Here is a 23,123-nt window from a genome sequence, read left to right as displayed (position 1 = left end):
TAAAATATTTGAGTATTTCGTTAATCTTTATTTTTTTTATTTTTGAGAGAAAAAAAAGATAATAGGTAAACTTTTTTTATAAGAATGTCTGGTAAGACGTTAAATTAACTAAAACGTCATTTTGCAAACAACAAGTGAAAGTTTATTATTTTTTTAATGATAAACTATAAGACAAGGACTATGAAACATATATAATTCATTAGACAGAGGATAACAAATTATTATAAGCAATAATTAGACTCCTGAAATATCAATACGAATTGAAAATATCTCCCGAGTAAAAATTAATGCCACCGACGGGAATTGAGCCATTATCATTATCAATAAAAAATTACTCAAAATATTTCACCAAAAAATGAAGATATAATATATCTCGACGCCATCTAGTGGGAATTTAGCACTAACAAAGCCTTTCCTACAAAAATAAAGTTGGTTGTTTACAAGTGAAAAATATAATAAGGCAGTAATTGTTTATTGAAGTACTGGTACATATTGAATTATTTGGCGGCTTGGAAATAAGTCGACGTGGCTCAGTGGTCCAGAGCGTCTGACCGGAAATCAGAAAGTGCGGGTTCAATTCCCGTCGGCGGCATTTATTTTTACTCGGTAGATATTTCAGGCGACTAATTATCGCTTATAACACTGGTCGACATTTATTTTTTTAAGTGCTGTCCCTTAAGCATAGCTAATTTTTTTATATGTATTTAGTATCCATAAACACGAAATGAAACAAAAAAAATTTTTAATACCTAGGTCAGTTTTTTTTATTATTTAACAAAGTTTTTTTTACATAATTCTTCCATAGTATGACGGGTACTTACTTAACAAAATTTCAAAACTAATTCAATTTATTTTTTTTTGCTCCTGATTTGCGCTTGTGAGTATTTTGAGAGTCTCTCTGCAGGGTCCAGCAATAGTCTGCTATCATAGATGGACTCCACTTTCCTTGGTATCACTTTTCCATATCCGCAATGTCCTGGTAAAATCGTTCGCCGTGCTCGTCACTGACATCTCCCATATTTTCGGGGAAAAAATTCAAATGTGAATGAAGGAAGTGTATTTTTAGTGACATGTTATATCCCATATTTTTATAGACTATGAGCATTTCAGACACAATGCTGATATAGTCTTCACTTAAATGACTTCCAATAAAGTTCTCGACAACATTCTTGAAGTTTGACCAAGCGGCTAGCTCGACTGGTCTCAACACTGTTATAAAATTCGGATCAGTCAAGACCTCCCTTATTTGTGGTCCCACAAATATTCCTTCTTTAATTTTTGCGTCGCTGACCTTAGGAAACTTTTGCTTTAAGTAAATCATGCCATTTCCATCCTTAGAGAAGCTTTTTGAAAAAAAATCATCAAACCCAATTTAACGTGTAAGGGTGTAAGTAAGATATCTTTAGATTTTACTAAGGGAGCATGTTGAACATTCTTCGTGCCAGGTTTAAGGTGCTTTCTAGTAGGCCAGTCCTTGGTCTTTCCTGTCTCTGCTGTCCCACTCGCACAGAAAACAACAATACTTTGTGTATCCCGCTTGCAGTCCTAGTAGGAGCCCTATTATTTTGAGATCACCACATATTTTCCATTCGTATTTTACAAATTTATTTTTTGTTAACAGCAGCTTCATGTTGTCATAGTTTTCTTTCATGTTTGCAGCATGACCAAATGGAATGGATGGTCAAAAATCAAAAAATCAATGATAACTCACGAATAAAAATGAATTAATACACATTTTAGTAAAACTTAAAACCCATAAAAACCTGACGTGATATAAAAAAACTAATCACATATCTGAAATCAGCGTGAAATTTTCGTCAGATTTGGCTACTTTCGTTAAAGGGACAAAAAATGTGTTGACCAGTGTAATCAGTGTAAGTTATTAAGAAAATAGTGTCATTTTACAGAATAATATGCGAAACTTAATTATAATAATTATTATGGTATGTTATTAAAGCCTTCTTATTATTTGCTGTTACATCTACAATTTCTGGGAAAGTTTTGCAAAATGCATGCAATTTAGGTACAAGTGAGAATCTGAATTACTCAGACCTGATATTGTTATTGCAATTAAAAAGAATTTCCGATCCAATAGTTCTTGTTGGTATGTTGAAGGTGATTAGGCTTAGAAAATTAGGTCTGTCTATAATTCCATTAATAATTTACTCTAAGCAAATTAGGTAGGTACTATTTTGACCGAACTCGAAAAATAAAATAAAGGTATTAAAGTATGTTTTATAAATAAAGTTTAGGTTATTATGGGTAAGGATAGGTTAGGTTAGGTAAAGATACGTTAGGTTAGGTTAAGTTAGGTTTGGATAGGATAGATTAGGTTAGGTTAGGTAAGGATAGTTTTCTTTTGGATTGTTAGTATCTTCTGCGGGTACCCTTGCTTGTTACACACTAGGTTTTTCCTGATGCTTTTTAATCATTTTTTACTTTCCTACTTATCTTTTAAGTATCATTTATTTCATTAACTGTTTTGTTATTTTTTTCTAAGTACGTTACATATTTTGCCATGTTTATTCAGTTTTCAAATTTCTGTCCTATTCTCTTCCGTTATTCCGTAGTTTTCCAGTGCGAAATTTAATATGAACATGTCCACATCGAAAATAAAGAATTGTTCTAATACGTGCGTGCTATCCTGTATTGATGTTTTGTTGCACGGGCATTTGTCATCACCTATTAACTTAAAACGTTTGTGGTATTCTTTAAAGCACCCTTGTCCTGTCAGCATTTGTGTTGCATTGCAACTGTTTTGCGTGTGTTTTCCCTTTTGAAGAGCCATTTGGTAAGTGTTTCTTACTTCCGTACTTTCTTCTGTGTATCTATTTTTCCATTTATTTTCTGATTCTCTTTTCAGTCTGATTTTTGTATAGGTTGAATGTACTTTATTATGTTCTGGAAATTTAAAAAAATAATCTTCCCCTTTTTATTGCTGCATTTGCCTTTTCATTTCCTTCCAAGCCTTTGTGCGCTCTAACCCATTGAAATTTTACATGGTTTTATTTTCTCGGCATGTTCCTACTTTTCCCAAACATTTTCTTGCTATTTCATTCGTAGTTCCCTCTTCTCTTAATGTTTATAATGATGATTTGCTCTCTGTTCATTATACCTTTTTTTCATCCATCCTATGGCTTTTTGAATAGCCAAAATTTACGCTTGGTAAACTGTGCAATAATCTTCTAATGTATAAGACTTTGAAACCCAATTTTGCCCAACTACATTTATAACTATTCCTGCGCCCACTTTATCGTTTTGCTTGCTTCCGTCTGTGTAAATTTTTTGTTGGATCTTCGTTAATTTTATTTCACTTTTCTAACCCAATCGTTATTTCTTCTTTTACTATTTTCCCAGAATGCGGTAGCTCGTTTACACTGCGCGCTAATGAAGTTAGCTGGTTTTCCCCTTCTATTTATTCTATAAACATCTTGAACTTCGGCTATTTTCAGATCTATTGGTGTTGTTCCTTCTAAGGCTAAAGCTGAGGTGGTGAAGACTGTTCTGTCCCATTGACAAACCCTAATTGCGTATTGTCGCTGAGTGCTGGCTAGTTTTTTTTTCATATTTTTTACTCTTTTACACGTATCTCTCCAGACATTTGATCCGCACGTGAAAATCGGCACGATTTCCCCGTCGAATATGGTCATTAAAATTTGTAGTGATATTCTCACGTCAATTTAGCCACTCTGCATAAGGCTGTCAAAAGCAAGGAAGCGACTATTGCTGATTCTCTCTCTCTCTGGTTTCAATCCTGGGATTGGTTTGCAGCAATTTTATCTAATCTCCTCTTCCATTCTTCCCCGTTTTGTGCGGCTCTTTTGACTTCTGCATACGATGAGCAGCGCACGTTCACCAGCAGGTCCTCCAGGTACTCTCGGCGTGGGCGTCCCCTAGAGTTGGTCCCCTCGGTCATACCCTCTATTATGGCATGCAAGAGGCCTTCTTGTCATATAACATGGCCGATCCATCTTGCACGCCTTTCGGACAAGGTCCTGAGCAGGTGCCTTCCTCCTTCGATTCTTTGGAGAACCTCCTCATTTGTAACATGGTCTCTCCAGGAAATTCCTAACTGTCTTCTATGGGACCACATCTCAAAAGCCTCTAGTCTCCGTTTATCTCTTTCGGATAGGCACCATGTTTCGCAGCCGTACATCAAGAAACTCCATACATAGGTCTTGATGAGGAGTATTCTCAGTATTAGGTCTATATTATTGGATTCTATTATTTTCGACCTTTTATTGAATGAAAGCCTAGCCTGATGTATACGGCTGCCGACCTCGCTCTTAGACCGACCGTCCCATGTTATTTTGCTCCCGAGGTAGACAAACTACTTGGTGTTCTTTAGTGGAACTCCTGCCATCTCTACTCTCATCTGATGTTGCGTTATTGCATATTGCTGATTAGCGTGATGAAAACAAAAAGGTTAGGTTAGGTTTGGTTAGGTTGGGATAGGATATGTTTGGTTAGGTTAGGTTAGGTTATGTTAGATTATGTTAGATTAGGTAAGGTTAGGTTAGGTTAGGATAGGTTAGGATAGGTTAGGATAGGTAAGGATAGGTTAGGTTAGGTTAAATAAATTAATAATAATACCTAAATAAATCTTTTATGCTTTTTAAGTAGGCTCTATTTTGCCGGAATATTAAATTACGTTATTCAATTATCTCTAGCCGTTCGTTCAGTTTCCGTTTACAAATTAATCTTCCAAAATAATTAACTTATCGGCGCCATCTTGCGGTACATATTGTTATGGAGTGTAATTGTTGTCCTTTCGGGTTTTTTAGTTAAGTTATAATTTAAGTTAATAGAAAGAAGGAAATGATATTATTAAAATGATTGAGAAGTCATAACGTAATACTGGGGAAAACAGATGTGAACATTTTGAAATGTTTGTAGTTTTGCCAACCTTTTATATAGAGGTCGAAAAACTGAAATAGTGAGTGCCGGTCACAGACGTAAAATCAGGTGTAATTTTTCTGTTTCGGCTAGAAAAGGTACCCTTTTACTAAATTAAACCTTTCTCTAGAAAAAATACAAACACATTTGTATTATTTTGGGTAATCTTATTCAAGGAAGGCAGGAAGGAAGGGTATTTCTAAAACCAGTTGAGTGTAATTTAATACTTTCCTGACGAATGAAGGGTACTTCTGAAACCAGTTGAGTATAGTTAAATGTTCTCTTGATGAAGGAAGGTTACTACTGAAACCAGTTGACTGTAATTTAATATTCTCCTGACAAAGGAAGGGTACTTCTTAAACCAGTTGAGTGTAATTAAATATTCTCCTGATGAAGGAGGGGTAATTCTGAAACCAGTTAAGTGTAATTTAATACTCTCCACACGAAAGAAGGGTACTTCTGAAACCAGTTAAGTATAATTAAATATTCTGCTGATGAAGGAGGGGTAATTCTGAAACAAGTTGAGTATAGTTAAATATTCTCTCGATGAAGGAAGGGTACTTATGAAACCAGTTGAATATAATTAAATATTCTCCTGATGAAGGAAGGGTATTTCTGAAACCAGTTGAGTATAATTTAATATTTTCCTGACGAAGGAAGGATACTTCTGAAACCAGTTGAGTTTAATCAATATTCACCTGACGAAGGAAGATTACTTCTAAAACCAGTTGAGTGTTATTTAATATTTTCCTGACGAAGGAAGGGTACTTCTGAAACTGGTTGAGTGCAATTAAAATAAAGTGGTCAAAAACAAATGTATGTGTTTCTAATGTGGAAATTATTTTATTCATATTCTGGTGAAACATACAACAAATGGAACTAGGAATATTTTTTTAACATTGCTAAGATATGATATGGTAAAATTGTTCCCTCAATAAAATTAAAACGACTAATTGTTAATTATGTATTACAAATTATTGGGCATTCTTATGTTAAAGTTTTTTTTTAATTATTAAATTATTTGACAAAGTACTATAAATAACGGGCATCTGTATTTTTCCATGATTGGCCACAAACATTTCCTGGACTTTTTGTAACATCTTAATTAGTGAAATAGACTCGTTACCAATTTCATTGATTGTTTTGTATAGTTGCTGAATAAACCAGGAACCACTTTCTTCTCGTTTTGAAAATTCTCCTTCGTAACAACTATGGAAGATCACGGTATCATCAAATACCAGCGGGGTGGTGATCGGGTCAAGCGGGTAATATGGTAAATTTCGGCAAATCTTAAAGAAACAAAAAAGTCGCCATGTTAGCAATTTAACTGTGAACCACATTAATTCACGTCTCTCCTTCAGGAAACAAGCAAGTTATCTGCGAACGACACTCACATTAATCCTCCAGGAAACAAGCAAGTTGTTAGTTATCAATGAACAAAACTGATTCACATTTAATCCTTCAGGGAACAAGCAAGTTATTATGGTAGTTATCTGCGAACGAAACTCATTCACGTCTCTTCTTCAGGAACCAAGCAAGTTATAATGTTAGTCATCTGCGGATGACACTCACCCTAATCCTCCAGGAAATAAGCAAGTTGTTAGTTATCAATCAAAAACAACCATCCACATTTAATCATTCAGGTAACAAGCAAGTTGTTAGTTGTCAATGAACAAAACTCATTCGCATTAATCCTTCAGGAAACAAGAAAGTGATTATGTTCGTTATCTGCGAACGACGCTAACTCACATTAATTCATCAGAAAATAAGAAAGTTGTTATGTAAGTTACCTGCATACAACACTCATTTAAATTATTCATCAAATACGCCAAGACCAACACTCATCCACCATTTTTGTTTATAGTTTATTGGTCAGTGAGTTTTGCACATAGTTTTAAAAAAATGTACCCACCTGCAGGAAAAACAATTTCGGTTTCCCGGAAAGATCTTCTCTTGTTTTATTTTTATTTGTCATAATAAGTCTACTTATTATATCTCCTATTTTCATCTCCTCTCCAGTTGTTTGCAGATGGTCAGATTCGCCAGTACCAATTATAGCAACAGCTATACAACTATCGTTACTATAGTCCGTGCAGCGTGAAGCGTCTCCTTTATGCCGAAGATTGCATTGCGCTTTAACCTGACATTCCGGTTTTCTACACAAAACACTTCCTGAAAAAAAAAGTTTTATAACGAGGGTTAAATCAAAAGTAAAGTCTCTGTAAACGAGAACCAAACCATGACTGAGCATTCCAGTGAGGTGCGCGTAGACTTGTTGGGATGGGGGAAGCAACACATACAACAGTGTGGCCGACAGCCGCATGTTAAGTTTCCCTGCGTCCCCGGAGCTTTCTAGACTTCACTTTTGGGATTACCCTGGTATATTCTAAATAATTATGCAACTGAAATAGATTGTTAGATTTGTTGAGCGTTATCAAAAAAAAAATTGATTAATTTTATGTCCTATCTTTCATTTATTTACATTAGGAATCTTTTGTTCCTTTTCTGTTTTGTACTTTTAAAAAAGCCAGAAAGATTTATAGTATTTTTTTTTTCAGAAACAATACTGTTTTTTTTTAACTTCCACAGGTGGCCATCACTTTGCAATTTGAATAAAATCGCTTAAACTTCCTCGCCATATATAAGCAATTAGATTTATCGAGTAGCACAATTTTAGACATGTCCCCTTTCTCCCCCCCCCCTACATCCTTTCTTGCCCCCTACATCCTTTCTTCCCCCTACACCCTTTCTTCCCCCCTATGTCCTTTCATCCCCCCTACACTCTTTCTTCCCCCTACACAATTTCGTTAATTCAATTATTATTTAAATTATTCAAATTACGTAGAAAGATTTTATTAATTTGTCTTATCAGCTCTATTCGCCCTGTTACCCCATTGTTACTATTTTTGTAATCATATTAGGTAAAAGATTCATTAATTGAAGTACGTGATTAACTCACCATAATTCAGAACTTTTCGAACTTTGTCTGCTTTTAGATCATGATAGACTTCAACCGTGAAACCAATACTCTGAAAACTTGTTTGAATCTTTTCCACATCTTTGTCTGCTCCCAACCTTGGAAACTTTTTGTTTCCATACAACTTTGCTGAAAAGAATATTACCAGAGTTGATTTCAATATTATTAAAAAAACAGGGTTCCAGATGCATCTACATCTCGAATCGAATGTGGAATTACAGGACAGAGATCTGCTATGTCAAAGTACGTACATAAACTGAATACAATTTGTTATATTGATACCCGATGACACCAGATAAGTTCAAGATCTGAGTTTATTGTTAACACGTTACAAGGATTGGGGATGCGACTGTAACTTGTGTCTATTCTAACTGAGAGCTGGGATGTGAGAGAAAGACAAACCTAACATAATTACTTATAGACTATGAAGTTGTTCTCACTCTACACTGCTGCAGTCATCTAATCCCACACAATTAAAAAAGGAATCGTAAAGACCGTACTCAAAGTACCCACAATAACGCATTTGATAGACATTTTCAAAAGTTTTAACGTACAACAAATATGCCAAAAATATACTTTTGAAAGTATTGAAAAATTCTGAACCCCTACAAAATCGCGTATCCGTTACACTAGATCAAATCAAAATAACATAAAAAACATTTCAAGTTATAAAACTACATTCGGACTAAGAAACCAAATAGATTTTGCAACAAAACTCCACAAGATCTTCCCTCAGATATAAAATGAATAGAAAAGTATGAGCATAAGTCCAGTATTAAAATCTGGCTGAAAAGGGTCAAGGAAATAACCAAACAGCACTAAAAACGACACAGAAGACGCGCCTAATCAAATATAATTAAATAACTTTAGTGGGCCTCAGCACAGCACAGCCTAGTGAGGAGGACTAAGAAAATAAGTTATTTATACTCATTTACACAATATTTTGTATCTTCACATGTATAGTCGTTAATAAATAAATAAATATAAACTTATAAAGTTGGTACCGCCATAATCTTACTTTAAAAAGGATTACTGCTTTCAATGCTCTAGTCAGATGAGAGACACACAACATAAGTATACAGTGCCCCACTGTAAAACTAGGCTGGCCCAAAGGTACATTAACTGTATTGCCCCACATATATATATTATATATTTTGACATAAATAAAGGTAGTATAAGTTATAGGAAAAGGTTATTCAGCTTAAGTTTTTTTTTTACCCAGCTTTTAACATTTTTTACATGAACTCAGGTGTCGACACATTTTGTTGGAATTTGGTAAGGAATTGAACAATTATGGGGCAATACAGATAATGTACCTTTGGGCCAGCCTGGTTTTGCAATGGGGTATAAATATATATTTTAAGGATTATTTTGGGGGATGTCTTATATTTTATATTAGAATGTAATGTACCTGAATCAATCAAAGAACTTTTGCAAATAAAAATAAATTTAAAAAATGCTTTACTATTGAACTACGTCAACAGTTTGCAAATAAAAATAAATTTAAAAAATGCTTTACTATTGAACTAGGTACGTCAACATTTTGAGAGTTTGAAGGTTTTAGTGACATCATTACTCATTGATTTGTTATTAATTCTAGATTTATATTATGAAAACTTACAAAAGCAAAAAACAATAAGTTTTCCAATTGTCTGTTTGACTTCATAATGAGAAGAAATTAAGGAAGTTTTTCTTTCTGAATGGAAAAACATTGACTTTAGAAGTGTACTGCTTATTTCTGGCAGTCTGTTATTAGGTGGCGTTGGATTGTTTCGATTTTCTTTTAGCTCACGAAGGACTGCAGCCATGACATCGAATAAGGAAGCATCATTTCCAATCTTTGCCATATTTTCACAAAAAACTTTTAAGAAATAAGACCCGTTTTCTGATACAGATGGTTTGCGTTCAAATGTGCTCTTAATCACTACAAAATTTGCCACATCAGGAACACGATCAACTTCTGCGCCTGGACCGTCAGTCTCTGTATTCTGTATTTCGTCGCGTTTTATCGCCTTGGATGCCTGAAATGATCAATTTAAAGTGATTAAAAAGAATACATACCCAATGAAAAAATAAACAGTAGAATTGCTATTTGGTAAAAACGACCAAACTTTCCCAATAATATCGAATTTATTTCTTGTGCAGATAATAAATTTCATTGATCGATCAGGGGGTCTTGCATGGATAAATCGATAACTTAATGGATCGATAGGCTTAACTGAAGATGATTTTTATCAATTTCCCGAGCACGGTTGCGCCCACGATAGCCAAGCCGATATTGAAGACGAAATAAACCTACAATAGCAACACTGGCAGCTACTGTGTATGGATCGGCATTCCTATACCTGCATCAAAAGGCTACTTACATACGAATAAGTTGACAATGTCGAATTGAAAAACACACACCTTAATACAAATTGGCAGCCCGCATGTAATTTTTGACACTAAGAAACGATTTAATTGATTAATGAGGTCTTTGGCCATAACTCGTGATATTTCGAACCACTTTTTGAATTCTGTTTCTCAAATCGCAAATGAATTCAATTGATTGCGTACATGACGTCTTTCAATTCTACGAGCTTCGTTAGTCTGTCTCCGTTCATCAGTAAGCCAGTCATTTTGTATAACGAATGACATAATTTAATAAAAAGTTGTGTATATTGACCGAAGATTATCTGACACCTTGCGGGCAGCGCTAAAATTATGTTATATCAATGTAAACCACTTGTTTCTCCATGTATATTATTATAATCCATTAGTCTACATAATTATCTTTCGTTTTTTCGCATGTCTTTTGTACTTGTGTAAATGTATTGTATGTTTTCTCTGTGTTTGTTATATTCATATCATGTTGTCTCCCTCAAATTTTTTTTATATATAAGCTCAGACTTTGTACTTCTTGTCTAGTAATAATTTGTAACCTGAAGATGCTTGAGTAAAGCGAAACCGGTCGGTTCTAAACATTATTAAAAACTGGTGGTTTTAAAACAAAAAGTATTTTATTAAAAAATAAATTCATATGTTTATATGTTGAGTTATTATTTTATTGTAAGAAGCCCTTGAATCATTTTGGGTAAAAACAATGTTTTTTATAGTGCAATAACTTAATAAGTCAAACCTCATATTGTGTATTTAATCATTGAAGACAGACAATGAAAAGACAGAAAAATGTTTTGTCGAATGTAGGAACTGCACTTCCCGGCAAGGAAGAGGTCCTGAGTTCAATTCATAGATAAGACTGTATCTTTTTCTGCCTTTTTTATCTTTCGTTTAAGAGTCGTTAATACCGTCTTAATTAATTAAATATTGTAAAATTACTACCTGAAAGATGAATATCTTTGGAATGCCAGAATATTTTATCTTTCGTTTAAGAGTCGTTAATACTGTCGTAATTAATTAAATATTATAAAATTACTACCTGAAAGATGAATATCTTTGGAATGCCAGAATATTTTATCTTTCGTTTAAGAGTCGTTAATACTGTCGTAATTAATTAAATATTATAAAATTACTACCTGAAAGATGAATATCTTTGGAATGCCAGAATATTTTATCTTTCGTTTAAGAGTCGTGAATACTGTCGTAATTAATTAAATATTATAAAATTACTACCTAAAAGTTGAATATTTTTGGAATGCCAGAATATTTTTATCTTTCGTTTAAGAGTCGTTAATACTGTCGTAATTAATTAAATATTATAAAATTACTACCTGAAAGATGAATATCTTTGGAATGCCAGAATATTTTATCTTTCGTTTAAGAGTCGTGAATACTGTCGTAATTAATTAAATATTATAAAATTACTACCTAAAAGTTGAATATTTTTGGAATGCCAGAATATTTTATCTTTCGTTTAAGAGTCGTTAATACTGTCGTAATTAATTAAATATTATAAAATTACTACCTGAAAGATGAATATCTTTGGAATGCCAGAATATTTTATCTTTCGTTTAAGAGTCGTTAATACTGTCGTAATTAATTAAATATTATAAAATTACTACCTGAAAGATGAATATCTTTGGAATGCCAGAATATTTTATCTTTCGTTTAAGAGTCGTGAATACTGTCGTAATTAATTAAATATTATAAAATTACTACCTAAAAGTTGAATATTTTTGGAATGCCAGAATATTTTTATCTTTCGTTTAAGAGTCGTTAATACTGTCGTAATTAATTAAATATTATAAAATTACTACCTAAAAAATGAATATCTTTGGAATTGCAGAATATTTTTATATTTCGTTTGAGAGTCGTTAATATTGTCGTAATTAATTAAATATTATAAAATTACTACCTGAAAGATGAATATCTTTGGCATGCCGGAATATTCTTCGCCCTTCATGAGGCCCAAAATCTTTTCGTCATCAATTAAGCCCTCAGATTTTTCGTCTTTGCGACATAGAAGTTGTCCTGGCCCCGGGGAGCGGGTAACGAAAAACACAAACACACACTCGTACTGAAGCGTGTCCGATTTGCATACTGAAAATATCAAAACAATATGCATCTTCATTGGATGAATATATTTAAGTATACAAATCAGGCATTTATTTATTTATACTGAGTTTTTACAGATGTTCTCACTTACGTGAGAACTATCCAGTTACAAAAACTCAGTTATGTTACAGACAAAAATTTTGAGAAAAGAAATGGATACTACATGAAGTGTATGTAATGAAAGAGAATAAAACAAAAGAGTGGATGATTATTGATGCGAGTATTTTAAAATATTACAAATAATTATGGAACAATAATCTATTTAGTAGAACGAATACCATAATATACAAATGAATAGTTGTCTTTCACCAGTGCGATACTACACAATAGAGTGTATTGCAGAGTGACCCTGTTATGAATCTATCGATCTATTATTTAGTAGAAGGAAAATCATAATATACATATGAATAGTTGTCTTTCACCAGAGCGATACTACACAATAGAGTGTATTGCAGAGTGACCCAGTTATGAATCTATCAATCTATTATTTAGTAGAACGAAAATGATAATATACACATGAATAGTTGTCTTTCACCAGTGCGATACTACACAATAGAGTGCATTGCAGAGTGACTCGGTTATTAATTTATCGATCTACTATTTAGTAGAACGAATACCATAATTGTTTTTAATGATAAACTAATGTTTATAAGACAAGGTTTTATGCATAGCATAATGGATAGCAAATAATTATAAGCAATAATTTGTGGCCCGAAATATTAATACAAATTAAAAATATCTCCCGAGTAAAAATAAATGCCGCCAAGGGGAATTGAACCCGTGCCTTCTGATGTATACCATAATATAGATATGAATAGTTGTCATACACCAGGGTGATACTACGCAAAAGAGTGTATTGGCAGAGTGAATCTGTTATTAATCTATCGATCTATTATTTAGTAGAACGAAAACCATAGTATACACATAAATAGTTGTCTTTCATTAGGGCGATACTAAACAATAGGAGTGTATTGTTGTCTTTTCACGAGCAATATTTTGTTTTGTACAATTTTCTCAAATTTATCATTTTTTATTCTTATTTTGTAGTCTTATTACAGTTACTAGGAGGAAATCCATAATTGGTTTGGTTTTGGATATACTACACAATATAAAAACTGATAAAATATAAACTTTTGATTTAAGAAAAAAAAAAATATCCCAATGATAGTCAAAATTTTAAAGCTTTTGGCAGTGAAAATCTCAAATCATAACCACTTTGGATATCTTTGCCTGACAATAAAAGTTTATTTTGTGGTTCCCATACCTTTATCCTTGAATTCGTTTATTATATCGTCCGTAGTACCGTCTATCAGTGGCTTTTCCACATCAAAACCGAGCTTCTTGAAACACTTTGTAATGTTCTCAGTATCCGTCAAGTCGTCATCTTCTGTTCTCGAGACATAACCTTAAAAACCAAAGGATTAAAAAATATTATTCAAAATAAAAATTAAAACACATGGTAACCGGATAACTCAACAAAATTACAATTCAACGCACTTTTATTAAGTTATGTAAAGTCATGAAACGTTATGAAACAAAAAGTAGTTTAATTTAGCGGTGTGTAACTCCGCTCTTCCTCCTACTCTTTTTTCAAATTAACCACTCCCAGAGAACTCGGACTCGTATTCGGACTCGGGCTCGAATTCGAATTCGAACATGGACCCGGACCCGAACTAGGACCCGGACTCGGAACCGGGTGTCTTTTTCGGTACCGATGAGTTAATTAGTTAAATAATAATATCGAAGGAATTTAAATTCAGTACTAGTAACAAATTATTTAAGTGATTGAAAAAACTATTTTTCTGTGTTTTTTAATTTTGAAAAATTTAAATGAGTTTCTTAACTCTTATGAATATAAATCATGTAGCTATGTTTCGTATAATTTTTAAACAAAATACAATAAAAATGGTCGGGACCCGGACAAGGACCCGGACGCACTCCTAGAATTCGAGTTCTTTTAAAAGGAAGCACTCCTCGGAAGCCTACTCATCTCTAATTTAAAAAGGTTACGCAGGTTAGGAATATAGGTTAGTTTTAGTAAGACTTTATATTATTTTCTAAAGGTGTGTTTAGTTGTTATTGTATTGAGTTATCATGGAACCAAAAATATATGTGTATGAACGGAATATACGATAGGACTGGGCGGCATTTTCGCATTCAAAAGTTGCGTTGAATACTGCCTCAAATCCGACTAGAGTAGGGGGCCTGGGCGGCCGAATTTTGAGGCGTCAGATGATTAAGTCAGTGTCGTACCATAATGGGGCAACGACGGTTTGGAATGTTATAAATAAACAGAGTGACTAGACTATTTTTTATAGTAAAGTTTAGTTGTCGACAGCACTGACTTTGTAATTTGATTGCCGAATAATTAAAACACTTTCTTATCACACACGAGGGTATATTGGCACCTTTTTAAGGCAATTTAATTAAAGTTAGCACACGAACGTACGCGACGCGTGACAGTTAAGTACTCTAACCCTATAATAGTAATAATGCGTCAATAACTCCAGTGAAATAGTAGGAATGTGAGTGGTTTATTTATGGGGTGGCATATTGACTTTGACATAGCTTTCAATGGCGTCAAAATTATTTTATTTAGTACTTGTTTTCAGCGTTTAGCGATTTCTAAATTTATTTTGATCACTGTTGATAAAATAAAACGTAAAAATGTTCCAAAAGGTAGGTTCTGTATGTGCAGTTTACGGATGTAATAATTACAAACGGCAAAAACAATCCAAGTCGTTTTTCAGGGAGCCAAAAAATATTGACAGGTCAGTTGGTAAAAATAATACGAGGTCGTGAAATCCTAGTAAATAAAATGTTATTGATTACGTTAAAAGTGGATTATACCATGAAAAATATAACTTTAAAACATTTAAGGTAATTTCAGCAAGTCTGTGTTACTCGAATTCCATGTAGCATTCTGCATTCACGTTGAAGTTAGAAATTATCGTCAATTTTGATGTTTTGAATTTATTAATGAATACATTAAATATATTGGTAAATAAATTTAATATATAATTCCTATTTATACATATATATATTTTTTGTTAAATTTCTCATTGTTTAATTAACAAGTATTTTATTACCTTCCTGAAATATTATTATATGAGAAAAAAAAGCAGTAAGTGTAGAATGTTGCCATCAGAATTTATGGGAAATGTGAGAAGCTGGAGATATTACTAATGCTAAAATCTACCCTATAATAGTAGTATTACCTCCAACTTCTTACATTTTCCATACATTTTGAAGGCAGTATGTTACATTAGCGTTGAGTTGTGCGCCTTGGTTTTCTTTCAAACATTTTATAGGATTTTATGTGAAATAATTTTAAATTTCGATTTTATGTGAATTAATACATTATAATATTCTCTATTTTACGAATAAATTATAGAAATCGAAAATATATATATAAATTAGGTAACTTTCATACTACCTTAATGCTTTTTGTTCATCCATGAAAAAATATCCATGCGGCTATTAACTCTGTCTTTGATGTTTTAGATAGCTAATAAAATACATAAATAATTGAGAGAAATTTTCTTTAATTTCTTTTTGCTTAAAAATTATTGTTATTAATGTATGATTTAATAAGGACTATTATTGTAATTATTTGTGAATTCGATTTAATTTTCACAACTTTGGCATCCTGAAAAACGACTTGTTTGTTTTTGTTTGTTGTAATTATAACATCCGTAAACTGTACGCACAGAACCTAATTTTTGGGACATTTTTATAAATATTGATTATAATGCAAATCGAAAAACACTAAACACCACAACCATGCACTAAATAAATTAAAAGTAATATCAACGTCAATATGAAGTTTCGGAAAGGAAAAAGGTATGATAGGTAGGAATCTAGGAGTCAGTGTCCCCAGAAATGAAGGATGTATGAATCCATCCCTTCCGGTGCGGTTAAAGACGATGGGTCGAGAGACACCAGCTGGAGAGGTCAAAGGGTCTCCCCAAATCGGCCTCTCCTGGGCCCGGTGGACAGTCACATCCGCCGTCAAGATCTGAACACACGTTGAAACTGACAATATTTAACTGGAGTTGGACTATTATTAACTTTATAGGTATTTGCTAAAACTACGAAAAACAAAAGTACTCCAATTGACGTACTTTTGCTTGTCACTTTGAGATTTATAAAGTGCGTGCCTTGTAAAGTCATTGTGTAATGCATCTATGTTGAACTACAACACTCTGTTAAATTATATGAATATGCTCAAATTGTAAGACAGAAGATTTTCACTGACTTAGTATTTCTAAATGATTTAGTTGATAGTCCGGTATTGCTAAAATTGATAAGCTTTAGGATTCCACAACGTAATACTAGAAGCCAGGATTTATTTCAGTGCAGAAATTCTGGGACTAACTACCATATGTATTCCTCTTTGCCCAGAATACTAATGGAGGGAAACAATTATACAAAGCCAGTGGACATCTTCAATTTATGTTTAAACAAATATTAAATGTTGTTAATGAAGCAATAAATAATGTATATTTCTTAAATAAATAAATAATGTAACTGGTAGCAAGTATGTTATATAATAATACGTCCAACTATTAAATAGTGACAATATCAATAACTCTAGCTGCTAGAGGGAGCTGGTATGGCATATTGACATTGCTGTAAATGGCGGCAAATTGAGTATTTAGTGGCGGTGTTTTGCGCTTTATAAATGTATTTTGATAAAAAATAAATATAAAAAATTGGGTTCCGTGGTTCAGTTTACGAACAAACAGCAAAAAAAATAAGGGTGATTCGGCAAAGCTGTGTGAGTTTCGCGTAGCATTCTATGTTCATGTTGATGTTATTATCATCGTTAATGTTGATGTTCAACACACATTTTTGTATTTTTATGTGACACCTCACAAAATGGACCCTAAAACCTGGACGGAGCAATTCGATAACAATTTGAAGCCGCGGGGTGAGGGGGAAGATGTATGAAAAATGCCAAAACCTACATACATTTTTTAATTTCATGTCCCTTTCCTCGTCTTATCAAATACACAAAAAATCATAAACCGTTATAACTGCATTTTCAACACACAAAGAGAAATTATTACTGTTCGTTGAGCACCACTTTGCATACAAATCAGTTTAAAACTTAGTCATACAAGATGGCTGCTAGGCAATTTCCCCTCATCCTAGATTTGGTTTCAATGCCATTCATACAAAATCGCATTAATGCTCTGTCATGGACTTTTTAGGTCCATGCCTCACAAGAGCGACTCTGTCTGTACGGCGTAAAAGCAGGGGAGGTATGTCGCCACCCGGATGGGCAGCCTACTGAGACGGGTTAAGGTAGGGGCTGTAGGAAAGGATTTATTTATTAAATATTTTGATATTTTTTGTAAATTTTCTCATAATTATTTAAGTATTTTTTAACCTTTTATTATATTTTTTTAATGAACGACTGAAAAAGCAGTATGCATATATATTGGATACTTAATTAAAAAAAGAATTGACATGTATAATAAAAAAAAAAGTAAAACAAAGAATATAATTTCACATAAAATGCATTAAAATGTATGAGAGAAAACCAAGGCGCACAACTCATGCCTCTAGGAAGTGCAAGTGTAGCCGGTTACCATCAGAATGTATGGGAAACGTCAGAAGTTGGAGGTATTATTATTTAATGAACAATTTTCGAAAAATTATGTTTTTATATATTGTACCGTCTTTCGGAATATGTGTTTATATTTTTTTATAAAGGTAATGTTTAATCCATCATAAATATTTTCTTCAGAATATCTAATTACATGCAGAGACCCTTTTTTTATCATGCCTATTAGCTACTGCGGCGCATCACAGGTTAAAACGGCCACCATCTTTAACCGGAACAGGGACGTAACAAACAAATTTACAGAAAGACGAAATTCCAAACGTACGTGTAATCCATGTAAAAACAAGACCACGCTTAGCCAAAAAAGGTATGGAAACATGTAGCTTAATTGAGCATGTAGCTGAGTGAAGGCTCAAGTCTGGTGAAGTCTTGGGCATGACACGACCTAATTTTTTTTCTGTTGATCGTGTAAAATATACAAAAAATAATACTACCTAATAAAGAAAACAAAACAAAAATATATGATTCAATTAGAATAATAATAATTGATATATTTTTAATAATCATCACCACAATGGAGCATACCTAAGGTTTCATGAGTTTTTTCAATTTTTATAAATTTAAAGTAGACAATTGAGAAAATGATGCAAGGAGAAAAGCTGATATGAAAGTAAATGTTAAAATAACGGAGGAAGACATTGCACAATCAAGTGAATCCAATACTGAATTAAGATCACGTGAAGAGTCAGAATAACTTATCAGTATATATGAAACGATGTTCGTGCATATTCGTACAGATAGGCCACACAATGCACGTGAGCCGTCTTCAATCACCAAGTAAGTTAATAAATTCTTTAACAAGAATTGGTTGGGAGCGGCTTAGATAGTTGAATAATAAATCGAAACGTTTTTCAAGTGTTTTTGCTTAAATGTAAAATGTATATATATTTGTGTATTCAAGATTTAAAAAAATACTCTTGTTTTTATTTTAAATCAAAGTCAAATTTGTCAAGATAACTTACCATCGAATATTTTTTGTAAAAATATGTAAACTATCCCTGGTTTTTTCCCTGAAAGGTTAGGCGTTTCTGTATTTTGTTGCGCCATTTTAAAGATGCGTATTATCTTTTCTCGTTTTTGCCTTTAGTAGTTGTGTTGACTCAGAGAACTATCCGGAACCTAAAACGACTACAAACACATATAATTATCATTTGAAATAATATACCAAGATTGATTTGAAAAACAAAAAATAAGTAGATTTAACTAAGGGCCAGCTGTTTCACCAATAGTCCAATTTGACATCGTCACAAATCGACGATCAGTGCCATTTGATGCAAGGCGGTTTATAAATAAGTTATAGAATCATAGATGAACGCCTCTAGACCACTAGACCCTCCAGTGCTCCTGCATACAAGTTTTGTGAGTATACACATTTAGACTCAATAATAAATAGGTGCAGTAAATATTAAGAAAAAACAATTTGAAAATTATTATTATCGTTATTGCCGGATCTAAAGAGAATAGTACAAAGTGTATGATTAAATTTACATGCAAAATTTAAAAATAATAATAAGATATATAAATAACTATCACTGGCAGTACTGGTGGGTTATAAGGTGACTGCTCCATATTGTCTTAGCCTGACTGGTTGCAGGGTCAGGGTTTATCCACTCCCTTGAATAGGCAAGAGTCGAGAAGACTAGTGAGAAGTGGACAGTGGTTTACCGGGTAAGTTCCTCCACCCGGCAACGTAAAGCTGGGAGCGAAACGAAAAAAGCGCGGTGACCAGAAGCAGTCACTGGCCAAAGTGCGAAGACAAAGGTATGTATAGGTATATAAAGACACGATAGCTACAGTGAACAATATCGTGAAGACAAAGGTGGTGGCAGGAGACTTGGCGGGAGACTAGGCTAGGAGAGCCTGAGCTGTTGAGCTGCAGAACCTGTGACTGAGGACATCGGACTTTCGAATCACGATAGGTACATACAGTGAACAATATTGAGCGTTTAATTAACAAGAACGATTTTAATAGCGGAAAAGCGATGCCGAACTAAAATATGACAACTAGACCAAACACATAGTTCTGTGAACAGTATACTATGCTTCCAAAAAATTTTTATAAATAATAATAATAAAAATTCTGTATTAGCACCGTCCGAGTATATATTTATGCACAATCAAGTTTTAAAAATACTTCAACAAAGTTTGGTAATTAAACAAAACTTGATTGACTGCTGTAATATATTACCGTATTATGAATACTCACCAAATTCATTTTTAGAAAACAAATTTTATAAAATATACTATTATAAAACTATACTAACAAACCGAACGATTAGTCATAATAGACCCGATATAGTTTTACATGACAAAATTAAAAAAAAATAACTTATATCATTGATATCGCTATTCCAAATTCCTGTTGTATTAAAAAATCTGTTGAAAAATGAAAAAAATAATAAAATACACAGATTTAGTAACTGAGATAAAAAGAATTTGACATTCTCAGACTATAAACATAAAACCACTTGTTATTTCGGCTACTTGCATTATACCTAGCTCTCTCATTAAAAATTTAGGCGTATTAGATCTATCAAAAAATTTACATATAAAAATGCAAAAATCAGTGATTTTAAATAAATGTAGGATTATGAAAGATTTTTTAAATATTTATGTTGAGGGATCAGTAGGATTTATAGGCCCTGTTAGGAGTTCTACAGAGCCAAACCCTCTGATATGAAAGTATCTGGAGTCGGTGAATTATTTTCCCATTTGATCTCTGGTGAGTTGACGTGTTGTTCTTGTATTGTTTTGTATTTATTTTGCTTAAATAATGCACTTGCATAATGTTGATTGACTAGATGATCATTTGTGGAAGTGTGTGTGGAAAGGTTTAGTTTTTCATATGGGCAAAATTTAACCCGGACATAAAGTCGGAAAAGATAAAAATATTTGGATGATTTGTATAGCACCGTTTTTGTGCAAAATCACCTCAAGGGCTCTTTAATATAAAATATATTCTTATTTAATAAATCAAACAAGACTTTTAGGCTGGTACTCAAATAAATAACTTCATATTTCCTTACAAAACCAAATATTTAATGCAATTAAAAAAAATAAAATAAGGAATTATTAAATTTGTCCACGTAGAAAAATGTAACTTTTCAAAATTCATTTTTAAAACTTTCTTCAGGCAGGTACATACCATAATATTGAAAAAATTGTAATACGAAAGTCCAAATAAACATGAGATTTTACATTTGAAAAAATTATATTCACTGAACCATGAAACCGGCCACCATCTTGAAACTAACAGACAGACTAATCCCAAAACGGCTGACTTAAAACAGGACTTCGCTAGTCTCAGTCATTACGAGATTTTATAAAACCTTATTAAAATCCTTATATCCACCTAGTTAAGGCGAAGTTTAATGCTAAATCACTATTTTGATTAATCTTTATAACAAATTGGTGTACATTATGAATACAAAAAAATATTCATTAAATAGATTGAAGGTTTTCCTATCGTTTTGCTTGAGTAAATAAAAAAAAGAATTACCCAATAAAAAATATAAAGGCAAAGTACTAAAAAAAAATATTTTTTCAATAGAAATGTATGAACGCGTGAAGGAAAAAACTTAAAAAATACAGTATTATAGCTAAGATAGATTATCTGTGACAGTTTCACTTGATTAAATTTTTTGCTTTCTTATAAAATTAGTCACAAATTAAATAAAAACCAGTTTTGCCCTTGAACTCGAACGTTTCTAGACTCCGTTTGTCAAGTGATTTTAATGTCTATTACCTACAATATAAGGTATACCAAGAATGTACACATTTTTGGCTTGTAGCCTCCTCTTAAATAAGTCTTCATATTTTAATTGATTCTCTTTTTTTCCAATCCTGTCAAATTACAGGAAGCAATACTATTGTTCCATGAGCTATGACTTTGGTTTCCTTCTGAATTTTGATTTATTTCGAAGGTGATGATTTTAAGTACATTTATTTGAATTTCACTTTTGTTTTCGGTAATGAATGAACGCAAATCTTCAAAGTGGAAATTAACTCCCTTGCCGACATAACCGCGCTGAATCTCGACATATAAACTCGTTGTCGATGACAATGTATTCTAATAATTTTGGTGGCAATTATGTATACAACAGTTGTAATAAATTTCAGTTCTACCCGATCGGCATTTGGCGAGGTGTTTAGCGCGGTTGACTCCAGTCCCCGCGAAGGAAGGTATAATCCTCAGTCAAATCATTTTATTTTTTATTTTAATTTTTAAATGATATTTTAAAACAGATAAATAAATATAGTAAAAAACATTGTATTTTACGAGTTGATTTTTTTAGCAGCAAATGTAAGTTAGTAGTAATCTGGCCATTTTTAGATTCTGTTAAGTTTGTCTTCCGCTTTGTTAAAATGGCGGAAACATACATAAACAATTATTATTACCACCATAGATAAAAATAACACTTATCAGCCGCAAAACTTACGATTACACGTTTTTATAAATATATTGATACAAACCTTTTCAGATTTCACAAGAAAACGTTAAAATTACTAGCCGAAAACATCAGACACGTGAACAGACTAAACTTATACTGAATATTCCATATCCGGTGATAAGTGTTTTATTATCGTCCTTTTTGTGGAAAATAGATTATCGCTATCGTAATTTTTTTCTTTGGAATTATAAGCTAATATCTGACACGACCGTATGAAACTGAAATGAAACGGAGATATCGAGGTTGAAATTTTGAATCGCGAATAAAATACTGACACTTGTAATTTATGGTAAACTGAATATGCAGAACGTATTTTAATTGAATTATCTCTATGTCAAAGAATATTGTAAGCAAAAACACTTTGCATTTAACCAAAAAACTAAGCAAAACATACCAGGTAAAAACCTCGTTACCCTGAAAATCAGCAAAACTCAGAGAAACGGGGTTTTGATTATTTTAATTAATTTTTTGTTTTGGAATACAATGTTCACAAACATAAAGTTAATTCAATTACAATACGTTTTGCATATATATATTCATATTTTCGTTAATGTGAATATAGGCCTTACAATTAACGAATGAGCTCAAACACAATGCAAATGGAACCTTTTTGTTTTAAGAAATGAATATAGGCCTTACCAATAAACGTGTTATAAAGTTTCAACATTTGATA

The 23,123-nt window shown here is 32.6% G+C and overlaps 1 protein-coding gene across 3 annotated transcripts; it reads right to left on the bottom strand.

Annotated features, from left to right (window-relative positions):
• Positions 1-5,817: 5,817 nt before the first annotated feature.
• On the bottom strand, positions 5,818-23,123 carry LOC149411294 (caspase-6-like). 3 transcript variants are annotated; one of them, XM_089647377.1, is made up of 8 exons: positions 23,090-23,123; positions 18,962-19,127; positions 13,632-13,772; positions 12,168-12,352; positions 9,495-9,894; positions 7,856-8,002; positions 6,809-7,068; positions 5,818-6,185 (listed from the first exon to the last, which is right to left on the bottom strand). In XM_089647377.1, the coding sequence occupies exons 2-8, from the start codon at positions 19,044-19,046 to the stop codon at positions 5,889-5,891; spliced, it is 1,515 nt and encodes a 504-aa protein (XP_089503503.1). In that variant the 5' UTR covers positions 19,047-19,127; positions 23,090-23,123; the 3' UTR covers positions 5,818-5,888. The 3 variants fall into 3 exon arrangements, with proteins under 3 accessions (XP_089503503.1, XP_089503502.1, XP_089503504.1); XM_089647376.1 differs by lacking the exon at positions 23,090-23,123 and adding an exon at positions 22,473-22,527; XM_089647378.1 differs by lacking the exons at positions 5,818-6,185; positions 6,809-7,068; positions 23,090-23,123 and adding an exon at positions 22,473-22,527 and having other exon boundaries at positions 7,766-8,002.

This window comes from Hesperophylax consimilis, chromosome 26 (genome assembly GCF_061612785.1).
Source record: "Hesperophylax consimilis isolate HC1 chromosome 26, BYU_Hcon_1.0, whole genome shotgun sequence".
NCBI lineage: Eukaryota > Metazoa > Arthropoda > Insecta > Trichoptera > Limnephilidae > Hesperophylax > Hesperophylax consimilis.
This window is presented reverse-complemented; position numbering and strand designations above follow the sequence as displayed.